This window comes from Trachypithecus francoisi, unplaced genomic scaffold (genome assembly GCF_009764315.1).
Source record: "Trachypithecus francoisi isolate TF-2019V2 unplaced genomic scaffold, Tfra_2.0 Lachesis_group17, whole genome shotgun sequence".
NCBI lineage: Eukaryota > Metazoa > Chordata > Mammalia > Primates > Cercopithecidae > Trachypithecus > Trachypithecus francoisi.
In genome coordinates this window covers 2875284-2900365 of record NW_022681462.1, presented here as the reverse complement: position 1 = coordinate 2900365, position 25082 = coordinate 2875284, and the positions used below count along the sequence as shown (strand labels likewise).

Here is a 25082-nt window from a genome sequence, read left to right as displayed (position 1 = left end):
TGTTTTAGCATGATTTTTTTTCATTTAACATAGGCAAATATTTCCCTGTATTATTAAAAATCATTCCAAACGTTTCTCATAGGTATGTAGTATTCTATTATGTGGTTATGTCACTATGTAGATATACTGTTATTTACTGCATGATTCACTTAATGTGAATAAATATTGTCACAATAACAAATAATGCCTTAATGACAGTATCTCATTAAATTTTATTACATTTCATTTCAGACTGAGTCATAGATTATGAGGTTTCTTTTTAATTATTATTTATTTATTTATTTGTAGAGTTGGGTTCCCACTATGCTGTTCAGGCTGGTCTCAAACTCTTAGGCTCAAGTGATCCTCCCGAAGTGCCAGGATTACAGGAATGAGCCACCACACCCAGTTGAGCTTTCTTTTTTAAATTAAAAAAAAAATGTAAATAGACATTTTCAAATATAATGAATCCCCATGTGCCATCTCTCACCTTCAACAATAATCAACATTTTTGTCTTTCTTGTTTTTATGAGCGTTTAAAAATTGTCTCTTGATACATCACCAGATACCTGATCACAGATTTTTTTTCTGCAAATCTACATTTACTCCAGCAGTACGTGGAAATGCCCATTCTTTGCCATAGCTGAACAGCTTTAAATCTGTATTAATTTGATAAGCACATAGTAATGCATTGTTTTAGTTAAGCTTATCTTCGGTTGCTGGTAAAGTTTAGTTTTTTTCGGGTCTTATCTACTTATGCTTCCCTTTGTGAATTGCCTGTTTGGGTCATTTGCCCACTTGCTATTGGGCTCATGTGTTTTCTGTTTTTATATGAGTTTATATATTAGATATGTTAATTTTATTTGTTCCAAGTGTTTAAAATTTTGTTTATGGTATTTTTGAGATATAGAAATTTTTTGCTTTTTGTAGTCAAATGTACCTATCTTTTTTCACATAGGCACTGTCCAAAAAATTGAATGACACGCATAATGAACTTAATGACATAAAACAGAAGGTTCAAGATACGAATCTGGAGGTTAACAAGCTGAAGAACATATTAAAGTCTGAGGTATGTGTTTTTTTTTCTTTTTGCTCATGATACTTAGTTTTCACTGAGTTAATTTAGAATTGAGTGTACTCAGAGGGACGGATGAACCAAAGCTTTCTTCAACACATGGTAGATTTTAGTTTTGACAATGATGGGTTAACTACATATTTAGAATATTCAGAACGATGCCTTGAGAATATGCCCCTTTTGTTTTGCGACTCTGCCACTCTAGACAAGCAGAATCTTCCTAACTGGATGATGGACGAAGGGCCAGAATCAACTTGACCTCACTTACAATGTAATTGAAAGTGGTGGATTTTCCAATTACAGACCTCTGACAAAAGAGGTTCCACTGATTATGTAGCAGATCAGAATTGATTACCCTGTTATAGGGCCATCTATTTTTTTAGGACTACAGGGCAGATGGTTCCCCTCACACTTCTCTGTTAGCAATCATTTGGCCAGGCACACGTATGTGACATCAGATGACTCCAATAAGTGTGGTTTGTGTGTGGCAACTCAGGAATAAACAGGCAGCTTTACTGAGGATTTTAAATATGTCTATTAGTTAAAATATTATCTAAAATTGAGGGAGGATGTTCCCATTAATGGTTTGAGTGGTATGTAGGTAACACTATACCTATTATAATAATCAATCCACCTACACTATTTTATCATTTCATATCAGTCCACAAACACATCTTGAATATTTATTTATGGTATGCATAGTACTGTTAAGGGCTTTGAGACAGAAGAGAGTCTAAGGATTCCTAAATTGCAATCCTTGCTTTCAGGCAGCAAGCAGCCTGTATAGGAAAAGCATGTGGTTTCCTACACTTCTTGATTTTAAGGTTCTAGCAATGTAGTACCATAAATGAACAGAAGGCTTTTTATTTATGCAGGCTACTTAACCTCTCTGATTCTTCCCATCTGTAATCAGGAAGAACACCCAAGTAAGTGAGATAATTTAAAACACCTAGCACAGTGAGCCATCTGAATCTATTCTGGAATAGGTTAGAAATAAATGAATATCCAGAGGAACTTTTTTTTTTTTTTTTTTTTGAGACAGGCTCACTGTGTTGCCAGGCTGGAGTGCAGTGGTGCAATCTCGGCTCACCGCAACCTTTGCCTCCCAGGTTCAAGCAATTCTCCTGCCTCCTGAGTAGCTGGGATTATAGCTAAGTTTGCATTTTTAGTAGAGACAGGGGTTTTGCCATGTTAGCCAGTCTGGTCTCGAACTCCTGACCTGAAGTGATCCACCTGTCTCAGCCTCCCAAAGTGCTGGGATTACAGGCATGAGCCACAGCATCCAGCCCAGAGCAACATTTAACATAGTAAGCTTTCAGCCAGTGTTAAACACTTCCCTTTATCTCTCTAGTCTGTTAGTAACATTACCTGAAATTCCACCATTAGGGATTAGAACTTTTAGATTCTAGAATTACATTTTCAGACATCACACATCAAGCTTCTTATGCTCAAGTGATCCTCCCACCTTGGCCTTCCAAAGTACTGGGGATTTTAGCATCCTAGTATGAATTTGTTTATGAGATTGCATAACACTGGATGGATACAGGCCCTGAGAGAATGAACCACAGATCCATTTTGATAGGGATAGCCCATGAAGAAGTATGGAGTACTTCATTCATTCACTCATTCATGCAGTGTGCTAGGTGCTGGAGTGCCAGAGATGAAAAACGGAGAGGAAACAGAATGACTCCCAGGCAGTGGGCACAACATGAGCAAGGTGTAGGGGAAAAAGTAGATCCTGTAGGTAGAGTAGTGTGTACAAGTGGATGATAAAGGAGAGGTAAGAAAGATCTTCTTTGAACCCTATTTTCAGAAGCTTTTGTTAGAACTAAACCATAAAAGTTATTTAAGGATTACCTTTTAGGAAGTTTATTTTGGAAATGTCAAGAATAAACCAGAAGGGTAACAAAATTAGAAGTGGAGAGAGCAGTTAGAAGAGGTTGTAACCATAATTTAGGCAAGAAATGCAAAGGATTCCAGCTGAGTCCTATGGAGTGTTGCAGTGAGACTTGTGGGTGGCCAGAGGGAGCTGTGGATACAGGGGAGGCACCATACTGAAGTAAAGAGATCCTGAAAGCAGGAAATAGAGAATCCCAAAGAATAGTTTCATTTTATAGTGTTGCCTCTCAGGCTCAACACTTCTCTGGCCTCTATGGGAGGATATGGAAAAGGGTAAAATATGCTTTCTGCTTGCCAAGAAGGAAGGAGCACTGGGTGGTTGGAGGACAGGAGAGACATTCTGTGGAATCCCTTTTCACTTTGAGCAATGTACTACCTGGTCACAGAACTAAATTTAATATAAAAATGGTTCCTATTTTAGAGAAATATAAGGTGTTATTGGGGAGGCTTTGCATCCACACCTAACAACACAAAGCTGCAAGGCAGTTTTAAGTGAATGACATAGTAAGTATTGCACAAAAAGAGGGTAAAAATCGATGTGAATAAAATTCCTTTAAGTATATTGTACAAGCACCCTCCAAGTACATACTCTGTACACAACTATTATTGTTAGTACAATCATGGAAAACACGCACCAGGTTCCTACTGACACATTCGGAGTATCTGAATCTTGAAAGCCAATAAGGTAGTTTCGTATTTTGTTGACTGACACAGACTTGGCAAAGACCTTTCACATTAGAGGCCACAAGGTGGCAATATTAGCTGAATTTCCACCAGTAATCATAATCGAGAGACGGCTTATCTGATTTGAAAGGAGTATTAGTGAGACATTATTTATTGCAATTTGGTCATTTTATTTAGCCCAGGATTTCTGATAGGGACGTGCACTATTTATTAACAGGAGAGAAAGAGCTCTTTTAAATAATTAATTACCAAAATGGCAACTAATTTTTTAGAATGAATTCACCAAACCATAATAAAATGTTTTTAAAAATAGCCTAATAATGATTACTTGGTCAATTATGTTGTTTGTGGAGCTGAATTTCTTCCCCTCCTTATTTCCCTACTAGAAATCACACCCTACTTCAGTTACTCTGCTCATGATAGAATTTTGAAAGTTTAAAAACTCTGGTTCTTATTGTATGCTCAGTTTATACATGAATGCATATTTACAACTAGTGTTTATTGGCATAGGTTTGATAGTTTACTTCTGAGCAATTTCAGGAAAGTTACTAGACTGGCAGGGAAAGTTACTAGACTAGCAGGTAAAAGATAATCATAGAACAGTTCATGATCAAGATAATTAAGGCTGGGGCTATGAATAAAAGGCAGGCACCAGACAGGAAATTATCAGAAGTTGACACTTAAAATATGCAAGTACTCACAAGCTCTGTAGCCAGCACAGCCCAGTAAATTGGTCAGGAACAAGGAAATACACCAATACGAAAGGTCAGAGACTCAGAAACCAGACCAGCAAGTAGTCAGTAAGCAGACATATGAGAAAAGCAGGCTGTGGAGGACTTTGAACAAAAGGAAATATAAGAACAAATTCAGCCTGGCGCGGTGGCTCAAGCCTGTAATCCCAGCACTTTGGGAGGCCGAGACGGGCGGATCACGAGGTCAGGAGATCGAGACCATCCTGGCTAACACGGTGAAACCCCGTCTCTACTAAAAATACAAAAAACTAGCCGGGTGAGGTGGCGGGCGCCTGTAGTCCCAGCTACTCGGGAGGCTGAGGCAGGAGAATGGCGTAAACCCGGGAGGCAGAGCTTGTAGTGAGCTGAGATCCGGCCACGCACTCCAGCCTGGGCGACAGAGCAAGACTCCGTCTCAAAAAAAAAAAAAAACAAAACAAAACAAATTCATTCAGGTCTTGAAGAAAAGAGTAACTGACTTAAATTTACTATTTACTAGTGTTCACTGAGTGTCACTCAGGAGCTAGGGCAGATCCTGATTGCACTGTCTTTGTTAGTTACAGGATGACCTGTTTTCTAAACTAAGAGTATAGATGCATTTCCTCAGGGTTCTAGTATAAATGCTTCTCATGGCAAGTGAATTCCCAATGACTTGGAAAATAATGTTTAATTTTATCATATGTTGAACATTTTAAATGTTTTAAAGTAATAGCTAAAGTTTGCTTTTCAGGAGTCTGAGAACCGGCAAATGATGGAACAACTTCGAAAAGCCAATGAAGATGCTGAAAACTGGGAAAGTAAAGCCCGTCAATCAGAGGCAGATAACAATACCCTCAAACTGGAACTTATCACTGCCGAGGCAGAGGGTAACAGATTAAAAGAAAAAGTGGATTCCCTCAACAGAGAGGTTGAGCAAGTAAGTTTGGAAAAATATGCTTATAATACATCCTGCATTATATTTAAAAGAGTTTTGTTTGGCCTTCCATGAAATAAATGTATGAACAAACACTAATCAATATAAGAATGTTAACCATTCTCCTTATACTTTGATTCTTCTACAATCTCTTAACTACCCTACATCCAGAACAATCATTAGCATTTGTTAAAATTAGAAACTATTTCAAACATACAAAAAAAAGTGCAAAAAAGGTAACAAAACAGATAAACATATCCCCAGCTCCCACATGTAACATTTTGCCGTATTTGCTTCAAATGTCTTCTTGTTTAAAGAAATAAAACATTACAGATAAAACTTCTCTCATCTTTTTCCCTCCTACCTCCCTAATTGCTGGTGTGCATAACTTTCCTATCAGTGTGTCTAACTCTTTTGCATATGTTTATACTTTTTCTACAATCTTACACCCACAAATAATGTATAATGTTGTTTTGTATGTTTTGGTTTTTATTTAAGTGATAACACACATAGTTGGAGATATTCAATTGCAACTTGCCCTCTTTGCTCAATATTATAATTTTGACACATCTATTTTGATATATATAGTGTACTGTTTTACTCAAACAGTTGCATATATTCATTGTATAAATATTTCCTTTTTAAAATTCATTCCCATATTGAAGGAAATTTAATTTTTTTTCACTTTTTTCTGTGATAAAACACTGCAAGAAACCTTTTACATTTCTCCTTGACTACATGTTTCCTTATATTTATGCCTGTAAGTGAATTTTAAAAAGCCATATGCCTGGAATAGATCCAAGATATGTGCAATTTCAACTCTTCTCTAAGTTTTTGTCAAATCGCTCTCTAAAGTGTCATTCTGCCATTAGAAATCATGAGTTATTTTCTCAAATATGAATCAATACTCGATATTGTCAGACAGTTTTTTTCCATACTTTTTGTCTTGTGCTTCCTTGATTACAAGTAAAATTGAAGACCTTTTCATGTTTCTTAGCCATTTAGGATTCTTCCTCTATGAACGTTTTCTTGAATTTCTCTGGAATGAAATTTTGGTAAACTTTGTCCATTTTTCTGTTGGGTAGCTTTTTTGGGTAACTTACCTTTTTCATATTGATTGATTGATTTTTTTTTTTTTTTTTTTTTGAGATGAAGTCTTGCTCTGTCACCAGGCTGGAGTGGGGTGGCGATCTCGGCTCACTGCAAGCTCCGCCTCCCGAGTTCAAGTGATTCTCCTGCCTCAGCCTCCCGAGTAGCTGGGACTAAAGGCATGCATCCCCCTGCCCAGCTAGGTTTTTTTTTTTTTGTATGTTTAGTAAAGATGGGGGTTCACCATGTTGGCCAGGATGGTCTCGATTTCTTGACCTCGTGATCCGCCCACCTCGGCCTCCCAAAGTGCTGAGATCACAGGTATGAGCCACCACGCTCTGCCTTCATATTGATTTTTAACAGAATTCTCTATATATTCTTGATAATAATCCTTTTAAAGATATTACAATTAATCCCAGCACTTTGGGAGGCCGAGACGGGCGGATCACGAGGTCAGGAGATCGAGACCATCCTGGCTAACACGGTGAAACCCCGTCTCTACTAAAAAATACAAAAATCTAGCCGGGCGAGGTGGCGGGCGCCTGTAGTCCCAGCTACTCGGGAGGCTGAGACAGGAGAATGGCGTAAACCCGGGAGGCGGAGCTTGCAGTGAGCTGAGATCCGGCCACTGCACTCCAGCCTGGGCGACAGAGCGAGACTCTGTCTCAAAAAAAAAAAAAAAAAAAAAAAAAAATATTACAATTATCTTGTCCTTGTCTGTGGTTTGTCTTTTCACCTTCCTTGCAATATAAACAGGCATGTTAAGTTCTGATATACTCAGAATTATTATCAGTCTTTTCCAATATAGTTTATAATTTTATGTCTTCTTTAAGAAATCCTATACAGTCCCGAGGCCAGAGAGATACTTTCCTGTATTTTCATTTAAAAGTTCCTCTAGGCCGGGCGCGGTGGCTCATGCCTGTAATCCCAACACTTTGAGAGGCCGAGGTAGGAGGATCACGAGGTCAGGAGATGGAGACCATCCTGGCTAACACGGTGAAACCCCATCTCTACTAAAAATGCAAAAATACTAGCCGGGCGAGGTGGCGGGCGCCTGTAGTCCCAGCTACTCGGGAGGCTGAGGCAGGAGGATGGCGTAAACCCGGGAGGCAGAGCTTGCAGTGAGCTGAGATCCGGCCACAGCACTCCAGCCGGGGCGACAGAGCGAGACTCCGTCTCAAAAAAACAACAAAAAAGTTCTTGTAAATGTTTGAAAGTATGTGAAATTTTGACATTTACATTTAGGACTTTAACCTATTTGAGATTGATTTTGTGTGGTTTGAAGTAGACATATAATTTTTATCTTTGTGAACAGATATCCATTATCCTTTCTTCTCTGAAATACGTCAAGTCTACTTTGTCATAAAAATAAGTTCCCATACATTCGGCTCCATTGGTCTGTTTATCCCCTTGTCAATAATACACTCTTGTAGCTACTATAATTTTATACTGAGTCTTGATATCTGGGAGAATTAATGTTCCCTCAAATTATTTTGACTGTACTTGGTGTTTATTAAACTGTCTCAAATGAATTTTAGAATCAATGTATCATATTTCATGATTTTATATCTTTCTTCTTCTGTGTACATTGAAGACTGGAAATTTTTCTATATTTTTTTGGGTGCAGCCACCTGCAGCCCACAAGTTTTGAGGTAATGCTTTTATTGCCATTTGGTTTTTAATATCATCTAGTTTCATTATGATTTATTTTTAATTACTAAAGTTTGTTTGTTTATTTGAGACAGAGTCTCACTCTGTTCCCAGGCTGGGGTGCAGTGGTACAATCATAGCTCACCGCAGCCTCCAGCCCCTGGGCACAAGTGATCCACCTGTCTCAGCCTCCAAGTGGCTAACACCACAAGTGTGAGCCACCACACCCAGCTAATTTTTAATTTTTTTTTTTTGAGACGGAGTCTGGCTCTGTGGCCCAGGCTGGAGTGCAGTGGCCGGATCTCAGCTCACTGCAAGCTCTGCCCCCCGGGTTCACGCCATTCTCCTGCCTCAGCCTCCCAAGTAATTTTTAATTTTTTTGTAGCAATGGAGCCTTACTGTATTGCCCAGGTTGGTCTTGATCTCCTGGCCTCAAGTGATCCTCCCACCTCAACCTCCCAAAGTGCTGGGATTAGAGGTATGAGCTACCATACTTGGCCTTAAGTTTTAAAAAACTTTCCAATGTACAGGGGACTTGAGGTTATTCGCCTATTTTTACTTTCTTGTGTCTAATATCTTATTGTCTAATGTTTCTAATATTGTGATCAGATAAAATGGCTTGTGATAATTCTTTGCTCTCTGCTAAGAATTGCTTAGTGGCAGATTATGTAATCAATATTTGATAATATTCTACATGACCTTGAAAAGCATCTGTGCTCACTTCTTGGTGGATGCATATATATGTGTTATATATATTTCCATATTAGATTAGGCTTGTTAATAGTGTCAGTCAAATCTTATAAATCCTTACTGTAATTATATTCTTGATCTCTCAATTACTGAAAGACATGTTAAGATCTTCTTCTGTAATTGTGGATTTGTTTATTTCTCTCTGAATGATTTTCTCACAGTTCTGGAGACTGGAAGTCTAAGATAACAGTGCCGGAAGGTTTGGTTTCTTCTGGAGCCTCTCTCCTTGGTCTGCAAATGTCTGCCTTCTTGCTACGTTCTCGCATGGCCTTTCTTCTGTGCATGCACAGCCTCGGTCCTATTCTTACAAGGACAGCAGTCATGTTGGGTTAGGATCCTGTCCTTATAACCCCATTTATTTAACCTTAATTACCTCTTTAAAGGCCCTGTCTCCAAATAGAGTCACCCTGGGGGATTAGGGTTCAACGTATAGATTTGGAGGGGACACAGTTTTGTCCATAACAGGTTGTTTCTAGTTTTTGGCCATGAGGAATATAATTTCTGTGAACATTGTGTTCAAGTCTGTGTGTGCATGTAAGTTTTCATTTTTCTTGGATAAATAACTAGGAGTGGAATTGCTGGATTATATGGTAAGTATGCTCAACTTTGTAAAAACCTGACGAATTGAATAAATAATATCTAGTATTTGATAGTACAACAGGGTGACTATAGTCAATAGTAATTTATTGTACATTTAAAAATAACTAAAAGTATAATTGTATTATTTGTAACACAAAGGATAAATGCTGGAGGAGATGGAGACAAAAAACAAACAAGAAATCAAAGTGGTTGCATCACTTTACACTCCCGCTTGCACTGTGTGATGGTTCGAGTTGCTCTAAATCTTCTTCTCCCACACTTGGTATTGTTAATAGATGAATAAGGTTGTCACATTTGTATTTTAGTTTGCCTTTTCCTCATGACAAATGATGTTGAATAGCTTTTCACATGCTTATCGGTCATGAATCTATCTTCTTTTGTGAAGTAGCTGTTCAAATCTATTGCCCATCTTTTTATTGGCATGTTTATCTTCTTGTTATTAAGTTGTAGTTATTTTTTGAACATTTTAGATTTTGGATATTTTCTCCCAGTCATTGGTTTGCCTTTCTGTTTTCTTAATAAAATCATTCTAAGAACAGAAGTTTTACATTTTTGAAGTCCAGTTTACCAATTTTCTTTTTATACTTTGTACTTCTATATCCTGATAAATCTTTGCATGCACCAAGGTGCATAGACTTTCTTTTAGAAATTTTATATTTTTGGATTTCAGATTTAGCTCTGTGCTGCAATTGAATTGATCCTTGTGTATAATGGAAGGGAAGGGTCAGGGTTCGTTTTTCCCCATACAGATATGAAGTCACCCAGCACCACTTATTGAAAAGACTTATTTCATCATTGAATTATCTACAAAATTTTCACAAAAATCTAATGATCACATATATGTGGATCTGTTTCTGTACTCTCTTCTGGGTATACATCTATCCTTAGCCAGTAACCCAGTGACTTGATTAATATATCTTTATGGTAGATCTCTTGAAATGAGTTAGTTAAGTCCTCCAAATATGTTCTTTTCCCCAAATGTTTGGCTACTATGGTTCCTCTGCATTTCCACATAAATTTACAATGATCATATCATTTTCTACAGAAAAAAACCCTACTTGGGGTTTGATTAGCATTATTTTGAATATACAGATCAGTCTGGGAAGAGTTGAGATTTTAACAATATTGAGTCTTCCAGTCCATAAACATGGTGTATCCACTCATTTATTTATTTAGGTAGGTCTTTTATTTCTCTGAACAATGTTTTTTACTTTTCAGCGTACAGGTATTAAATATATTTTGTTAAATGTATCCCATATTATCTCATGAGTTTTTGTTATGGCTCTTATAGAATATCTCATGAGTTTTTACAATGCCATTGTAAAAATGATATTTTATTCTTGAATTTTATGTTCTAGGTTTTGATAGCCTATACACAAAAGTAGAATAGAATTTTGTGACCTTTTATTCTGTAACATTGCTTAAATTCAATGTTTTAGTCCTAGTAGGTTTTTGTAGATTTTAAAAGGATTTTCTACATATGCAATTATGACCTAAATATATAAAGATAGTTTTACTGCTTCTCTTTTACTCTTCTCAGAATGCCCTTTTCTTCTGCCTAGTACTTCAAACATCAGGATTGAATAAAAGTGGTGAGAGTGGATATTTTTTTGCCTCATATGTAGCCATAAGGGAATAGGACTCAGTGTTTCATCTTTGAATATGATATTAGCTGCAGGTTTTTTGTAGAAGCTTTTTTTTTTACTTTTTTTGATATGGAGTCTCACTCTGTCGCCCAAGCTGGAGTGCAGTGGCGTGATCTCTGCTCACTATAGCCTCCGCCTCCCGGGATCAAGGGATTCTCCCACCTCAGCCTCCCAGTAGGTGGGAATACAGGGGTGTGCCACCATGCCTAGCTAATTTTGCATTTTTTGTAGAAACGGGGTTTCACCATGTTGGCTAGGCTTGTAGAAGCATTTTGTCAAGTTGAAAACATTCCCTTTTCTTACAAGTTTCCTTAAAGTTGTGTCTGTGTGGGGTGTGTGTATGTGTGTATGTGTTTCCACCAAGACTGAGTCTTGCTCTGTCGCCCAGGCTGGAATGCCGTGGCACAATCTTGGCTCATTGCAACCTCCGCCTCCCAGGTTCAGGTAATTCTCCTGCTTCAGCCTCCTGAGTAGCTGGGATTACAGGCGCCCGCCACTGTGCATGGCTAAATTTTTTTTGTATTTTGAATAGAGACGGGGTTTCGACATGTTGGTCAGGCTGGTCTCAAACTCCTGACCTCAGGTGATCTGCCCACGTTGGCCTCCCAAAGTGCTGGGATTACAGGCAGGAGCCATCATGGCTGGCCTAAGTTTACTTAGAGTTTGTATCATGAATGGGTATAAAATTTTATCAAATGCTTTTTCTAAAGCTATTGAGATGGTCATATCACTTTTATTTTTTAGTTTGTTAAACTGGTTAATACATTGCTTTAAAAAATATATTCCTGGATAGTAGGTCATGGTGGTTTTGTTTTTTGTTGAGACAGGTTCTAGCTCTGTCACCCAGGCTGCACTCGTGGTGCAAAGTCATGATGTGTTTTCAAAAATACATTATTAGATTGCATATATATATTTTTTGTTTTTTTGAGATGGGGTCTCACTCTGTCACCCAGGCTAGAGTGCACTGGTGTGATCTCAGCTCACTGCAACCTCCATCTCCTAGGTTCAAGCAATTCTCCTGCCTCAGCCTCCCGAGTAGCTGGGATTATAGGCGCCCGCCACTATGCCCAGCAATTTTTTTGTATTTTTAGTAGAGGCAGGGTTTCACCATGTTGGCCACGCTGGTCTCGAACTCCTGACCTCATGATTCGCCCGCCTCAGGCTCCCAAAGTGCTGGGAGTACAGGTATGAGCCACCTCGCCCAAGAGGATTTCTGATTTCTTAAGTCATTTTGGTAATTTGTGTTTTGCTAGGATTTGCTTATCTCATCTAAGTTGTCAAATTTGTAGGCAAATTTATTCTTACTTTGTAGTTACATTCCTTTTTGCATTCCTGTTATTGGTAATTTGTAGCATTTCTCTATTCTCTTCATCAGTCTAGCCAGAAGTTGATCATTTATGTTTATCTTTCCAAAGAAGGAGTATTAATTTCACTGATTTTTCTCTATTAATGAACTAGTTTTCTATTTCATTGATTTCTTCTCTTTATTATTTCTTTCCTTCTAAATAATGTGTTTAATTTTCTCTTCCTATTTTAATGTAGGTGCTTAGGTCATTGGTTTTAGCCCATTCTTCTTTTCCAAACATTTAAGGTATGTATTTTCCCCTACACAGTGCCTTAGCTGTATTCTACATATTTTTGTATTGCTATTTTTGTGATAGCTTTATTGAGAATAATTAACATGCCATATAGTTTATCCACTTAAAGTATATAATTTAATAGTGTTTAGATGTTCGTAGGGTTGTGCAGTGATCACCACAATCAATTTTAGAACATTTTCATCACTTTGAAAAGAATCACTGTAGCTTTTATCACCACCAAACCCTCCATTTCGGTCTTTGATGCATTTTTAGTTCATTTTTTTTTCACATGGTGTCAAGTAAGGGTCCAAATTCATTCTTTTGCATGTGTCTATCCAGTTATCTTAGTAACATTTGTTGAAAAGACTATTTCTCCCCGCACCACCCCGCCCCACTCCCGAGTTTGAATGGTCTTGGTGCCTCTATCAAAAATCAATAGATCATAGACACATGGGCTTCTTCTAGACTCTTAATTCTATTTCTTTGATCTGTATGTCTATCCTTATGTCAGTACCACACTGGCATAATTACTATTGCTTTGTAGTAGGTTTTGAAACAGAAAAGTGAAAGTCCTCCTGCTTTGTTTTCATTTTTTCAAGATTCTTTGGCTATTCTGAATCTTTTGAATATTCATATAAATTTTAGTTTCAGCTTGTCAGTTTCTACAAGGAAACTACCTGTGATTCTGATAGAGACCATGCTGAGCTGGTAGATCAATTTGGGGAATAGAGCTATCTTAATAATATTAAGTCTTCTGATCCATGACCGTGAGGTGTGGTTTCATTTATTAGATCTCTAATTTCTTTCAACAATATTTTGTTGTTTTCAGAGTATAAGTTAGGTCTCATTGTGTTAATTTTATTCTTAAGTATTTTATTATTTTGAATGCATCTGTAAATTGAATTGTTTTATTTTTATTTTCAGATTCTCCATTGCAGGTGTATAAAAATACAGTGATTTTTTGTATATCGATCTTGTATCCTGCAACCTTGCTGAACTTATTTATTAAGTCTAAAAGTTTTTAGTGAATGCCTTAGGATTTTCTATATCTGTCGCCTGGGTTGGAGGATTTTCTGTATCTAAGATCATGTCATCTGTGAATAGAGATAGTTTTTACTTTTTCCTTTCCAATCTGGAAGCCTTTTATTTTGTTTTCTTGCCTAATTACCCTGACTAGAACTTCTAGTACACTGAATAGAAGGGGCCAGAAAGGGCATCCTTGTTCCTGATTTTAGGGGGAAAGCATTTCATCTTTTGCCATCAAGTATGATGTTAGCTGTTGGTTTTTTATAGATACCCTTTATGATATTGAAGAAATTTCCTCCTATTCCTACTTTGGAGAGTGTATTTATCAAAAAGGGTGTTGGATTTTGTCAAATGCTTTTTCTGTATCTATTGAGATGATCATATAGTTTTTCTTTATTTTATAGATATGGTGTATTATATTAATTGACTTTCATATGCTAAGCCAACTTTGCATTTTTAGATAAATTTCACTTGGTCATGGTATATAATTATTTTTTGTGTTGCTAGATTTGGCTTTCTAGTTTTTTTGTGAAGGATATTTTGTATTTCTAGGAGTGTCTGTAATTTTCATTTCTTGTAATGTGTTGTCTGTTTTTAATATCAGAGTGAGACTGGCCTCATAGAATGAGTTAGAAAATGTTTCCTCCTCTTCCGTTTTTCAAAAGAATGTGTAGGAATTGGTATTGATTCTTCTTTAAATGTTTGGTAAAATTTACCAGTAAAGCCATCTGATAGAGAAGTTTTATGGGAAGTTTTCAAATTACTTCTTTATGGGCAGTGTTAAATTTACTAATCAATTTCTCTATTGTTATAGATCTATACAGATAGTCTATTTTTCATGAGACAGTTTTGCTAGTTTGTGCTTTCTAGGAATTTGTTCATTTCATCCAAGATATTTAATTTATTGGCATACAGTTGTTTATAGTATATTTTTATAATCTTTTTTGCTTCAGTAAGGTCACATTACTACTAATGCAGTGTGTGAGGATTGCATTACTACATTATTTCATTTCTGATTCTATTAATTGCATCTTTTTTTCTAGATCAATCTAGATACAGACTTGTCAATTTAGTTGATCTTTTCAGAAACTAACTTGGTTACTTGGTTGTGTTGACTATTGTTATTTCCTTTTTTTTTTTGAGACAGAGTCTTGCTCTGTCACCCAGGCTGGAGTGCAGTGGTGTGATCTCGGCTCACTGCAAGCTCCGCCTCCCAGGTTCACGCCATTCTCCTGCCTCAGCCTCTGAGGACTACAGGCGCCCACCACCATGCCCGCCTAATTTTTTTGTATTTTTAGTAGAGACGGGGTTTCACCGTATTAGCCAGGATGGTCTCGATCTCCTGACCTCGTAATTCGCCCTCCTTGGCCTCTCAAAGTGCTGGGATTACAGGCATGATCCACCGCACCTGGCCGACTATTGTTATTTTCTTTATTTCAGTAATTTCTTTTCTTTCTTTCTTTCTTTTTTTTTTTTTTTGTTAATTGGATACAGTGTCTTGCTCTGTTGCCCAGGCTGGAATGCAGTGATGCAATCACAGCTCACTGCAGCTTTGACTTCCTGGGCTCAAGTGATCTTCCCACCTCAGCCTTCCAAAGTTTTGGGATTACAGGTGTGAGCTACTCTGCCTGGTTGTTTCATTCATTTCTTTCTCTCTCTCTCTCTCTCTCTTTCTGGCAGTAGGAACTCTGCCTGGCTTTATTCCCCCACCAGTTTTATTAAGGTATAATCTACCAAATAAAAAATTGTATTTATTTACAGTGTACAATGTGATATTTTAATATATGTATAAATTGCAAAATGATTAAATCAAACTAATTAACATATCCAGCACCTCATATGCTTGCCATTTTTTTTGTGTGTGTGTGGTGAGTACATTTAAGATCTAGCCTCTTAGTAATTTTCAAACATACGGTACATTGTTATTAACTGTTGTCCCCGAAACTTATTCTTTCTGTCTAACCAAAACTTTCTCTCACTTCATCCTGCCCTATCAGCTCCAGGTAACCCCCATTCTACTCTCAGCTTCTATGAGTTCGCCTGCTTTACATTCCACGTGTAAATGAGATCAGTGTTTGTCTTACTGTGCCCGGCTTATCTCACTTAGCATAATGAACCTCTAGGGTCATCTGTGTGGTCACAAATGGCAGGATTTCTATATTTTTAAGGCTGAATAGTATTTCATTGTGTATCTATATACCACAAGTTTGCTATCCATTCAGCCACTGATGGACACTTAGGTTGATTCCATATCTTGGCTATTGTAAATAATGCAGTGCACATGGGAACACAGATATCTCTTTGACATACTGACTTCATTTCCTTTGGATGTATAGCCAGAAGTGGGATTGCTGGGTTATATAGTAGTTCTGTTTTTAATTTTTAAAGACACTTTTGTGCTGTGTCCCATAATGGCTAAACTAATTTACATTCCCATCAGTGGTGTACAAGGGGTTCCTTTTCTCCATATCCTCATCAACATTTATCTTTCATCTTTCTTGTAGTAGCCATTGCAATAGGTGTGAGGTGATTTTCTTTGCATTTCTCTAATAATTAGCAGTGTTGCCCTAATGACTACCAATGTCGAGTGTTTTTTCACATACCTGTTGGCCAGTTGTACGACTTCTTTTGAGAAATGTCTGTTCAGGCTCCTTACCCATTTTTAAATTGGGTTGTTTGTTTTCTTCCTACTGAGTTCCTTGTATATTTTGAATATTAAGCCCTTGTCAGCCGTATGGTTTACAAATTTTTTTCCCATTTTGTAGATTTTCTCTTCACACTTTTCTTTGTTGTGCAGAAGCTTTTTACTTTGATCCAGCCCCATTTCTCTATTTTCTCTTTTGAAGGCTATGCTTTTGGAGTTATATCCAAAACAATCACCATGCTGGTCAATGTCAAGAAGCATTTCCTCTCCATTTTCTTCTACCAGTTTTACCGTTTCAGGTCTTACATTTAAGTCTTTAATCCATTATGAGTTGATTTTGTATATGGTGAAATAAGGGTCCAGTCTCATTCTTCTCCACAGGCAGTGTTCCCAGTATCATTTGCAGAGATCGTCCTTTCTCCACTGCATGTTCTTGGCACCTTTGTCAAAGGTCAATTGACTGTAAATGAATGGATTTATTTCTCAGTTCTCTATTCTGTTCCACTGGTCTCTATGTCTGCTTTTTATGGCATTACCATTCTGTTTTGATTACTATTGTTTTGTAGTATATTTTGAAATTAGGTAGTGTGATGCTGCCAACTTTGTTCTTTTTGCTCAAGCTTGCTTTGTCTAAAGGGTGTATTGTGGTTCCATATGAATTTTAGGATTTTTTTTTCTACTTCTGTAAAAATGCTCTTGGAATTTTGATAGGGATTACATTGAATCTGTAGATTGCTTTGGGTAGTATGAACATTAACAATATCAATTCTTCTGATCTGTAAACATGGAATATCTTTCCATTTATTTGTGTCTTCTTCAATTTCTTTTATCAATGTTTTATAGTTTTCAGTGAACAGATATTATCTTTTTTATTATGCTATTATAAATGGGATTGTTTTATTGATTTTATTGATTTCAGTTCTGCCAGTGTGTAGAAACATTACTGATCTTTGTATGTTGTTGGTTTTGTATCCTAAAATTTAGTGAATTTATTAGTTCTAACCTTTTTTAGTTGGAGCTTTTCACCACTGAGTATGATGTTAACTGTGGGCTTGTCATATATATTCTTTATTGTGTTGAGGTACATACCTTCTTTACCTGGTTTCTTTGGAGTTTTTTATGTTTATTATGAAAGGATGTTGAAGTTTGTTGAATGCATTTTCTACATGTGTTGAGATTATCATTTGATTTTTATCCTTCATTCTGTTAATGTGGCCTTTCACATGGATTCATGTGTATATGTTGAACCATCCTTGCATCTCAGGGATAAATCCTACTTGATTATAGTGTATGATCCTCTTAACTTGTTATCCAGTTTTGTTTGCTAGTATTGTTTTTTGCAAATTTTTGAATTTGTATTTAGCAAGAATATTGACATGTAGTTTCCTTGTAGAAAATGTGTAGAAAACATTGTCTTGCTCTGGTATCATGATAATGCTGACCTCTAAAAATGAATTTGGAAGTCTTCCCCTCTTTTCAATTTTTTGGAAGAATTTGAGGATAAGTGGTAATTCTTTAAATGCTTAGTAGAATTCACCCATGAAGCCATCTGGTCTTGAGCTTTTTTTTTTGATGTGAGTTTTTTAAAAAAAAACAATCTTAACTATCAGGAATACACTATTTATTTATTTAATCTTTGAGACAAGGTCTGGTTCTGTCCCCCAGGCTGGAGTGCTGTGGCGCCATCGAGGCTCACTGCAATCTCCATCTCTCAGGCACAAACCATTCCCCTACCTCAGCCTCCCAAGCAGCTGGGACTACAAGTGCATGCCACTATGCTCAGCTAATTTTTGTATTTTTGGTAGAGATGGGCATGTTACCCAGGCTGGTCTTGAACTCCTGAGCTCAAGCGATCCACCTGCCTTAGCCTCCCAAAGAGCTGGGATTACAGGCATGAGCCACTGCACCCGGCCAGATTTATTTTTATTACTGATTTAATCTCCTTACTTGCTTTGGTCTCTTTAGACTTAAAGAAATTTTTTTTCATGATTCGATCTTTGTAGGTTTTATATTTCTAGGAATTGTCCATTTCTTCTACGTTATCCAATTTGTTGGCATATAATTGTTCATAGTAGTCACTTATGATCCTTTGTATTTCTTGTGTCTCTTCTTTCATTTATAAATGTATTTATTTGAGACTTCATTTTCTCTCAGTTTGGCTAAAGTTTTCTCAGTTTTGTTTATGTTTTCAGAAATCAACTCTTAGTTTCATTGATATTTTCTATTTTTTCATTGATATTTCTATTTATTATTATAATTTCTGCTCTAATCTTTATATTTTTATTTATTCTTCCTTTTGCTTGCTTTAGATTTTGTTTGCCTTTCTTTTTTAGCGTCTTAAGAAGTTAGGTTGTTGATTTGAGATTTTTTTTCTTTTTAAAGATACTGTATTAATTTTCTTCTAAGCACTGCTTTAGCGGCATCTCATAAGTTTAGATATGTTGTATGTTCATTTTAAGTCATCTCAAAGTATTTTCCAATTTTCCTTTTGATTTCTTCTTTGTCCTGTTGGTTATTTTGTACTATATTTTTTATTTCCACATATCTGACATTTTACTTTTTTCTATAGTTTTCCCTTTTTTTTCTGTTATTCATTTCTAATTTAATCTCATTATTATGGTTGGAAAACATACTTTATATTTTTACAGTTTTAACAAAATTCTTGATTTTGTTGTATTGTCCAGTGTTGTGTCTATTCTAGAGAATGTTTCATGTGCTCTTGAAAAAAATGTGTATTCTACTTTGTTTGATGAAGTGATCTATAGATATCTGCTAGGCCTGATTGGTTTATAATGTTGTTTAAGTCTTCTGTTTACCTGTTGTCTTTTGCCTTATTGTGGTAACATTATTGTAAGTGAGGTATTGAAGTCTGAATATTAGCATTGAATTTTATCATTTTCCCTTCATTTCTGTCAGTTTTTGGTTCGTTTACTTAGTGCTTTGTTACTGAGTTCATATATACATATATTCTTATGCATTTCTGATGGATTGACCCTTTACCACTGTAAAATGTCCTTCTTTATCTCTGGTAACATCTTTTAAAAGTCTGTTTTCTCTGATATTATCATAACCACTTCAGCTTTCTTTTTTTTTTTTTTTTTTTTGAGACGGAGTCTCGCTCTGTCGCCCAGGCTGGAGTGCAGTGGCCGGATCTCAGCTCACTGCAAGCTCCGCCTCCCGGGTTCACGCCATTCTCCTGCCTCAGCCTCCGAGTAGCTGGGACTACAGGCGCCCGCCACCTCGCCCGGCTAGTTTTTTATATTTTTTAGTAGAGACGGGGTTTCACAGTGTTAGCCAGGATGGTCTCGATCTCCTGACCTCATGATCCGCCCGCCTCGGCCTCCCAAAGTGCTGGGATTACAGGCTTGAGCCACCGCGCCCGGCCCAGCTTTCTTATGTTGCTCTTTGCATGGTATATTTTTTATCCTTTTAGTTTCAATCTATTTTACTTTGAAACTAAAGTGTGTCCCTTATAGACAGCATATAGTTAAACCTTGTTTATTTACTTAGGTTTTCACTTTCTGTGATTAAATTGCTTTATCAGTTTACATTTAATATTATTATTGATATGCAGTCATGTGTCTCTCAATGATGAAAATATATTCTGAGACATGTGCCATTAGGCAATTTTTTTGTGTGAACATCATAGAGTGTACTTCTGGAAACCCAAATGGTATAATCTCCTAACACCTAGGCTATATGGAATAGCCTATTGTGCCTGGGCTATAAACCTGTACAGCATGTTACTGTACTGAATATGTAGGCAATAGTAATACAATGATAAGTATTTGTGTATATAAACATATCTAAACATAGAAAAGGCACAGTGAAAATATGATACTATCATCTTATGGGCCCACCATTATTTGTGCTGGTCCATCATTGACCAAAACATTATTATGTGTCACATGAGTGTAGTTGGATTTATATCTGACATTTTACTTTTTTCTATATGACTTATACCTTTTTGTTTCTCTATTCCTCCTTTACTGTTTCCTCTTGCGTTAAGTGTATATTATCTAATAAAACATTCAAAAAAAATTTTTGTGACTTTCATCCCTGCATTTTGTGACTTATTGGTGTTTGCTACATGCATCTAACTTACCAGAATCTACTTCAGGTTTATACTAACTTAATTCTGATGATATATGGAACTGTTATTCTTCCATAGTTCTATTCCTTTTTCCTCCATTTTGTTCTATTACTGTTATACATATTGCAGGTTGAGGATCCCTTATCCAGAATGCTTGGGACCAGAAATATTTCAGATTTTGGATTTTTTTCTAATTATGGAATATTTGAATTTTACTTACTAGTTGGATCTTTCAAAATACATATGAAAATCTGAAGTCTGAAATGCTTTAATGAGCATTTCCTTTGAATGTCATGTCAGTGCTCAAGAAGTTTTGGATTTTGGAGTATTTTGGATTTTCATATTAGGATGCTCAACCTGTACTTCTGTATACTACAAAACAATGCATTGTTGCTATTATAACTTTATATAATTGTGGTCTTTAAAAAGCTGAGAGGAAAAATGAGGGCCATTATATATTTATAGATTTTTGTTTTGTTAGCTTTCCCTCGCCCTCCCATTTCTGGGTGTCTTCGTTGTTACTTTGGCTTTGAATTAGTCTCTTTTCATTTCCTTAGTTCAATAAAGGTTTGCTTTCACCCACATTCTTTGTGCATTTATTGGTAAATATATTGTATTTTATATGTTATAGGACCAATAGTACAATTATATTTGTATCATCTTATGTAATATTATATAATTGACTTTAAAATCAGTTCAGATGGAAAAGAGATGCATTTATACTGTCTTTTATAATTACATAATTACTTTTATTGTTGCTCTTTGCTTTTTGTGTGTGTTTTTGAATTACCATCTGTGATCAGTTATTTTCAGTTTGAAGAACTTCCTTTAGTGGTTCTTATATGGTGGGTCTGCTAACAAGGCATGCTCTCACTTTTTGTTTCTCTAGGAATGTATTTTTCTTTTTTTAAAATTATACTTTAAGTTCTGGGGTACAGGTGCAGAATGTGCAACTTTATTACATAGGTGTACACGCTGCACCCATCAGCCTGTCACCTGCATTACGTATTTCTCCTAATGCTATCCCTCCCTTAGCCCCCCAGCCCCTGACAGGCCCCAGTGTGTGATATTCCCCTCCCCATGTGCAGGTGTTCTCATTGTTCAGCTCCGACTTATGAGTGAGAACACATGATGTTTGGTTTTCTGTTCTTGTGTTAGTTTGCTGAGAATGATGGTTTCCAGCTTCATCTATGTCCCTACAAAGAACATGAACTCATCCTTTTTTATGACTGCATAGTATTCCATAGCGTATATGTGCCACATTTTCTTAATCCAGTCTATCACTGATGGACATTTGGGTTGGTTTCAAGTCTTTGCTATTGTGAATAGTGCTGCAATAAACATACGTACACATGTGTCTTTATAGTAGATGATCTATAGTCCTTTGGGTATATAACCAGTAATGGGATTGCTGGGTCAAATGGTATTTCTAGTTCTAGATCCTTGAGGAATCACCACACTGTCTTCCACAATGGTTAAACTATCCCACCAACAGCATAAAAGTGTTCCTATTTCTTCACATCCTCTCCAACATCTGTTGTTTTCTGACTTTCTAATGATCGCCATTCCAACTAGTGTGAGAGGGTATCTCATCGTGGTTTTGATTTGCATTTCTCTAATGACCAGTGATGATGGGCTTTTTTTCATATTTTTGTTGGCTGCATAAATGTCTTCTTTTGAGAAGTGTCTGTTCAATCCTTTGCCCAATTTTTGATGGGATTGTCTGTTTTCTTCTTGTAAATTTGTTTAAGTTCTTTGTAGATTCTGGATATTAGCCCTTTGTCAGATGGATACTTTGCAAAAATTTCTCCCATTCTTCAGGTTTCCTGTTTACTCTAATGGTAGTTTCTTTTGCTGTGCAGAACTCTTTAGTTTAATTAGATCCCATGTGTCAATTTTGGCTTTTGTTGCCATTGCTTTTGGTGTTTTAGTCATGAAGTCTTTGCCCATGCCTATTTCCTGAATGGCACTGCTTAGGTTTTCTTCTAGGATTTTTATGGTTTTAGGTCTTGTGTTTAAGTCTTTAATCCATCTTGAGTTAATTTTTGTAGTATAGTTTGAAGTCAGGTAGTATGATGCCTCCAGGTTTGTTCTTTTTGCTTAGGATTGTCTTGGCTGTATGGGCTCTGTTTTGGTTCCATATGAAGTTTAAAGTAGTTTTTGCCAATTCTGTGAAGAAAGTCATTGGTAGCTTGATGGGGATAGCATTGAATCTGTAAATTCCTTTGGGCAGTATGGTCATTTTCACGATATTGGTTCTTCCTATCCATGAGCATGGAATGTTTTTCCATTTGTTTCCTCTTCATTGTGCAGTGGTTTGTAGTTCTCCTTGAAGAGGTCCTTCACATCCATTATAAGTTGGATTCCTATGTATTTTATTCTCTTAGTAGCAATTGTGAATAGGAGTTCACTCATGATTTGGCTCTGTTTGTCTGTTATTGGCGTATAGGCATGCTTGTGATTTTTGCACATTGATTTTGTATCCTGAGACTTTGCTGAAGTTGCTCATCAGCTTAAGGAGATTTTGGGCTGAGACAGTGGGGTTTTCTAAATATACAATCATGTCATCTGCAAACAGAGACAATTTGACTTCCTCTCTTCCTATTTGAATACTCTTTATTTCTTTCTCTTGCCTGATTGCTGTGGCCAGAACTTCCAATACTGTGTTAAATAGGAGTGGTGAGAGAGGGCATCCTTGTCTTGTGTTGGTTTTCAAAGGGAATACTTCCAGCTTTTGCCCATTCAGTATGATATTGGCTGTGGGTTTGTCATAAATAGCTCTTATTATTTGGAGATACGTTCCATCGATACCTAGTTTATTGAGATTTTTTAGCATGAACGGGTGTTGAATTTTGTCGAAGGCCTTTTCTGCATCTATTGAGATAATCATGTGATTTTTGTCATTGGTTCTTTTTATGTGATGGATTTTTATTGATTTGTGTATGTTGAACCAGCCTTGCATTCCAGGTATGAAGCTGACTTGATAATGGTGGATAAGCTTTTTGATGTGCTGCTGGATTTGGTTTGCCAGTATTTTATTGAGGATTTTCACATTGATGTTCAGTAGGGATATTGGTCTGAAATTTGTTGTTGTTGTTTTTGTGTCTCTGCCAGGTTTTGGTATCAGGATGATGCTGGCTTCATAAAATGAGTTAAGGAGGAGTCCTTCTTTTTCTATTGTTTGGGATAGTTTCAGAAGGAATGGTACCAGCTCGTCTTTGTACCTCTGGTAGAATTCGGCTCTGAATCTGACTGGTTCCGGCCTTTTTTTTTTTTTTTTGGTTAGTAGGCTATTAATTACTGCCTCAATTTCAGAACTTGTTATTGGTCTATTCAGAGATTTGACTTCTTCCTGGTTTAGACCTGGAAGGGTGTACGTGTTCAGGAATTTATCCATTTCTTCTAGATTTTCTAGTTGATTTGCATAGAGGTGTTTATAGTATTCTCTGATGGTAGTTTGTATTTCTGTGGGATCAGTGGTGACACCCCTTTATCATTTTTTACTGTTTCTATTTGACTCTTCTCTCTTTTCTTCTTTATTAGTCTTGCTAGCGTTCTATCAATTTTGTTGATCTTTTCAAAAAACCAGCTGCTGGATTCATTGATTTTTTTGAAGGGTTTTTTGTGTCTCTATCTCCTTCAGTTCTGCTCTGATCTTCGTTATTTATTGTCTTCTGCTAGCTTTTGAATTTGTTAGGTGTTGCTTCTCTAGTTCTTTTAATTGTGATGTTACGGTGTTGATTTTAGATCTTGCCTGCCTTCTCTTTTGGGAATTTAGTGCAATAAATTTCTCTCTACACATTGATTTAAATGTGTTGCAGATATTCTGTTACATTGTGTCTTTGTCCTCATTGGTTTCAAGGAACATCTTTATTTGTGCCTTCATTTTGTTGTGTACCCAGTAGTCATTCAGGAGCAGGTTGTTCAGTTTCCATGTATTTGTGCGGTTTTGAGTGAGTTTCTTAATCTTGAGTTCTAATTTGATTGCGCTGTGGTCTGAGAAACTGTTTATTATGATTTCTGTTATTTTGCATTTGCTGAGGAGTGTTTTACTTCCACTTATATGGTCAATTTTAGAGTAAGTGTGATGAGGTGCTGAGAAGAATGTATATTCTGTTGATTTGGGATGGAGAGTTCTGTGGTCCGCTTGGTTCACTTGGTCCAGAGTGAGTTCAAGTCCTGAATATCCTTGTTAATTTTCTGTCTCATTGATCTGTCTAATATTGACAGTGGGGTGTTTAAATCTCCCACTATTGTGTGGAAGTCTAAGTCTCTTGTAGGTGTCTGAGAACTTGTTTTATGAATCTGGGTGCTCCCATATTGGGTTCATATATATTTAGGATAGTTAGCTTTTCTTGTTGCATTGATCTCTTTACCTTTGTTTAATGCCCTTCTTTGTCTCTTTTGATCTTTGTTGGTTTAAAGTCTGTTTTATCAGAGATTAAAATTGCAACTGCTTTTTTTTTTTTGCTTTCCATTTGCTTGGTAAGTATTCCTTCATCCCTTTATTTTGAGCCTATGTGTGTCTTCGGACATGAGATGGGTCTCCTGAATACAGCACGCCAGTGGATCTTGACTATCCAATTTGCCAGTCTGTGTCTTTTAATTGGGGCATTTAGCCCAGTTACATTTAAGGTTAATATTGTTATGTGTGAATTTGATCCTGTCATTATGATGCTAGCTCGTTATTTTGCCCATTTGTTGATGAGGTTTCTTCATAGTG

The 25082-nt window shown here is 36.6% G+C and overlaps 1 protein-coding gene across 18 annotated transcripts in view; it reads left to right on the top strand.

Annotated features, from left to right (window-relative positions):
- Positions 1-25082, top strand: part of TSGA10 (testis specific 10) — a 166626-nt gene that overhangs the window by 87217 nt on the left and 54327 nt on the right. For all 18 annotated transcript variants that reach the window (XM_033238979.1, XM_033238984.1, XM_033238976.1 and 15 more), the window contains 2 exons: positions 938-1048; positions 5099-5284. In XM_033238979.1, the coding sequence (XP_033094870.1) occupies positions 938-1048; positions 5099-5284 (297 nt within the window). The remainder of the gene's footprint in view (positions 1-937; positions 1049-5098; positions 5285-25082) is intronic.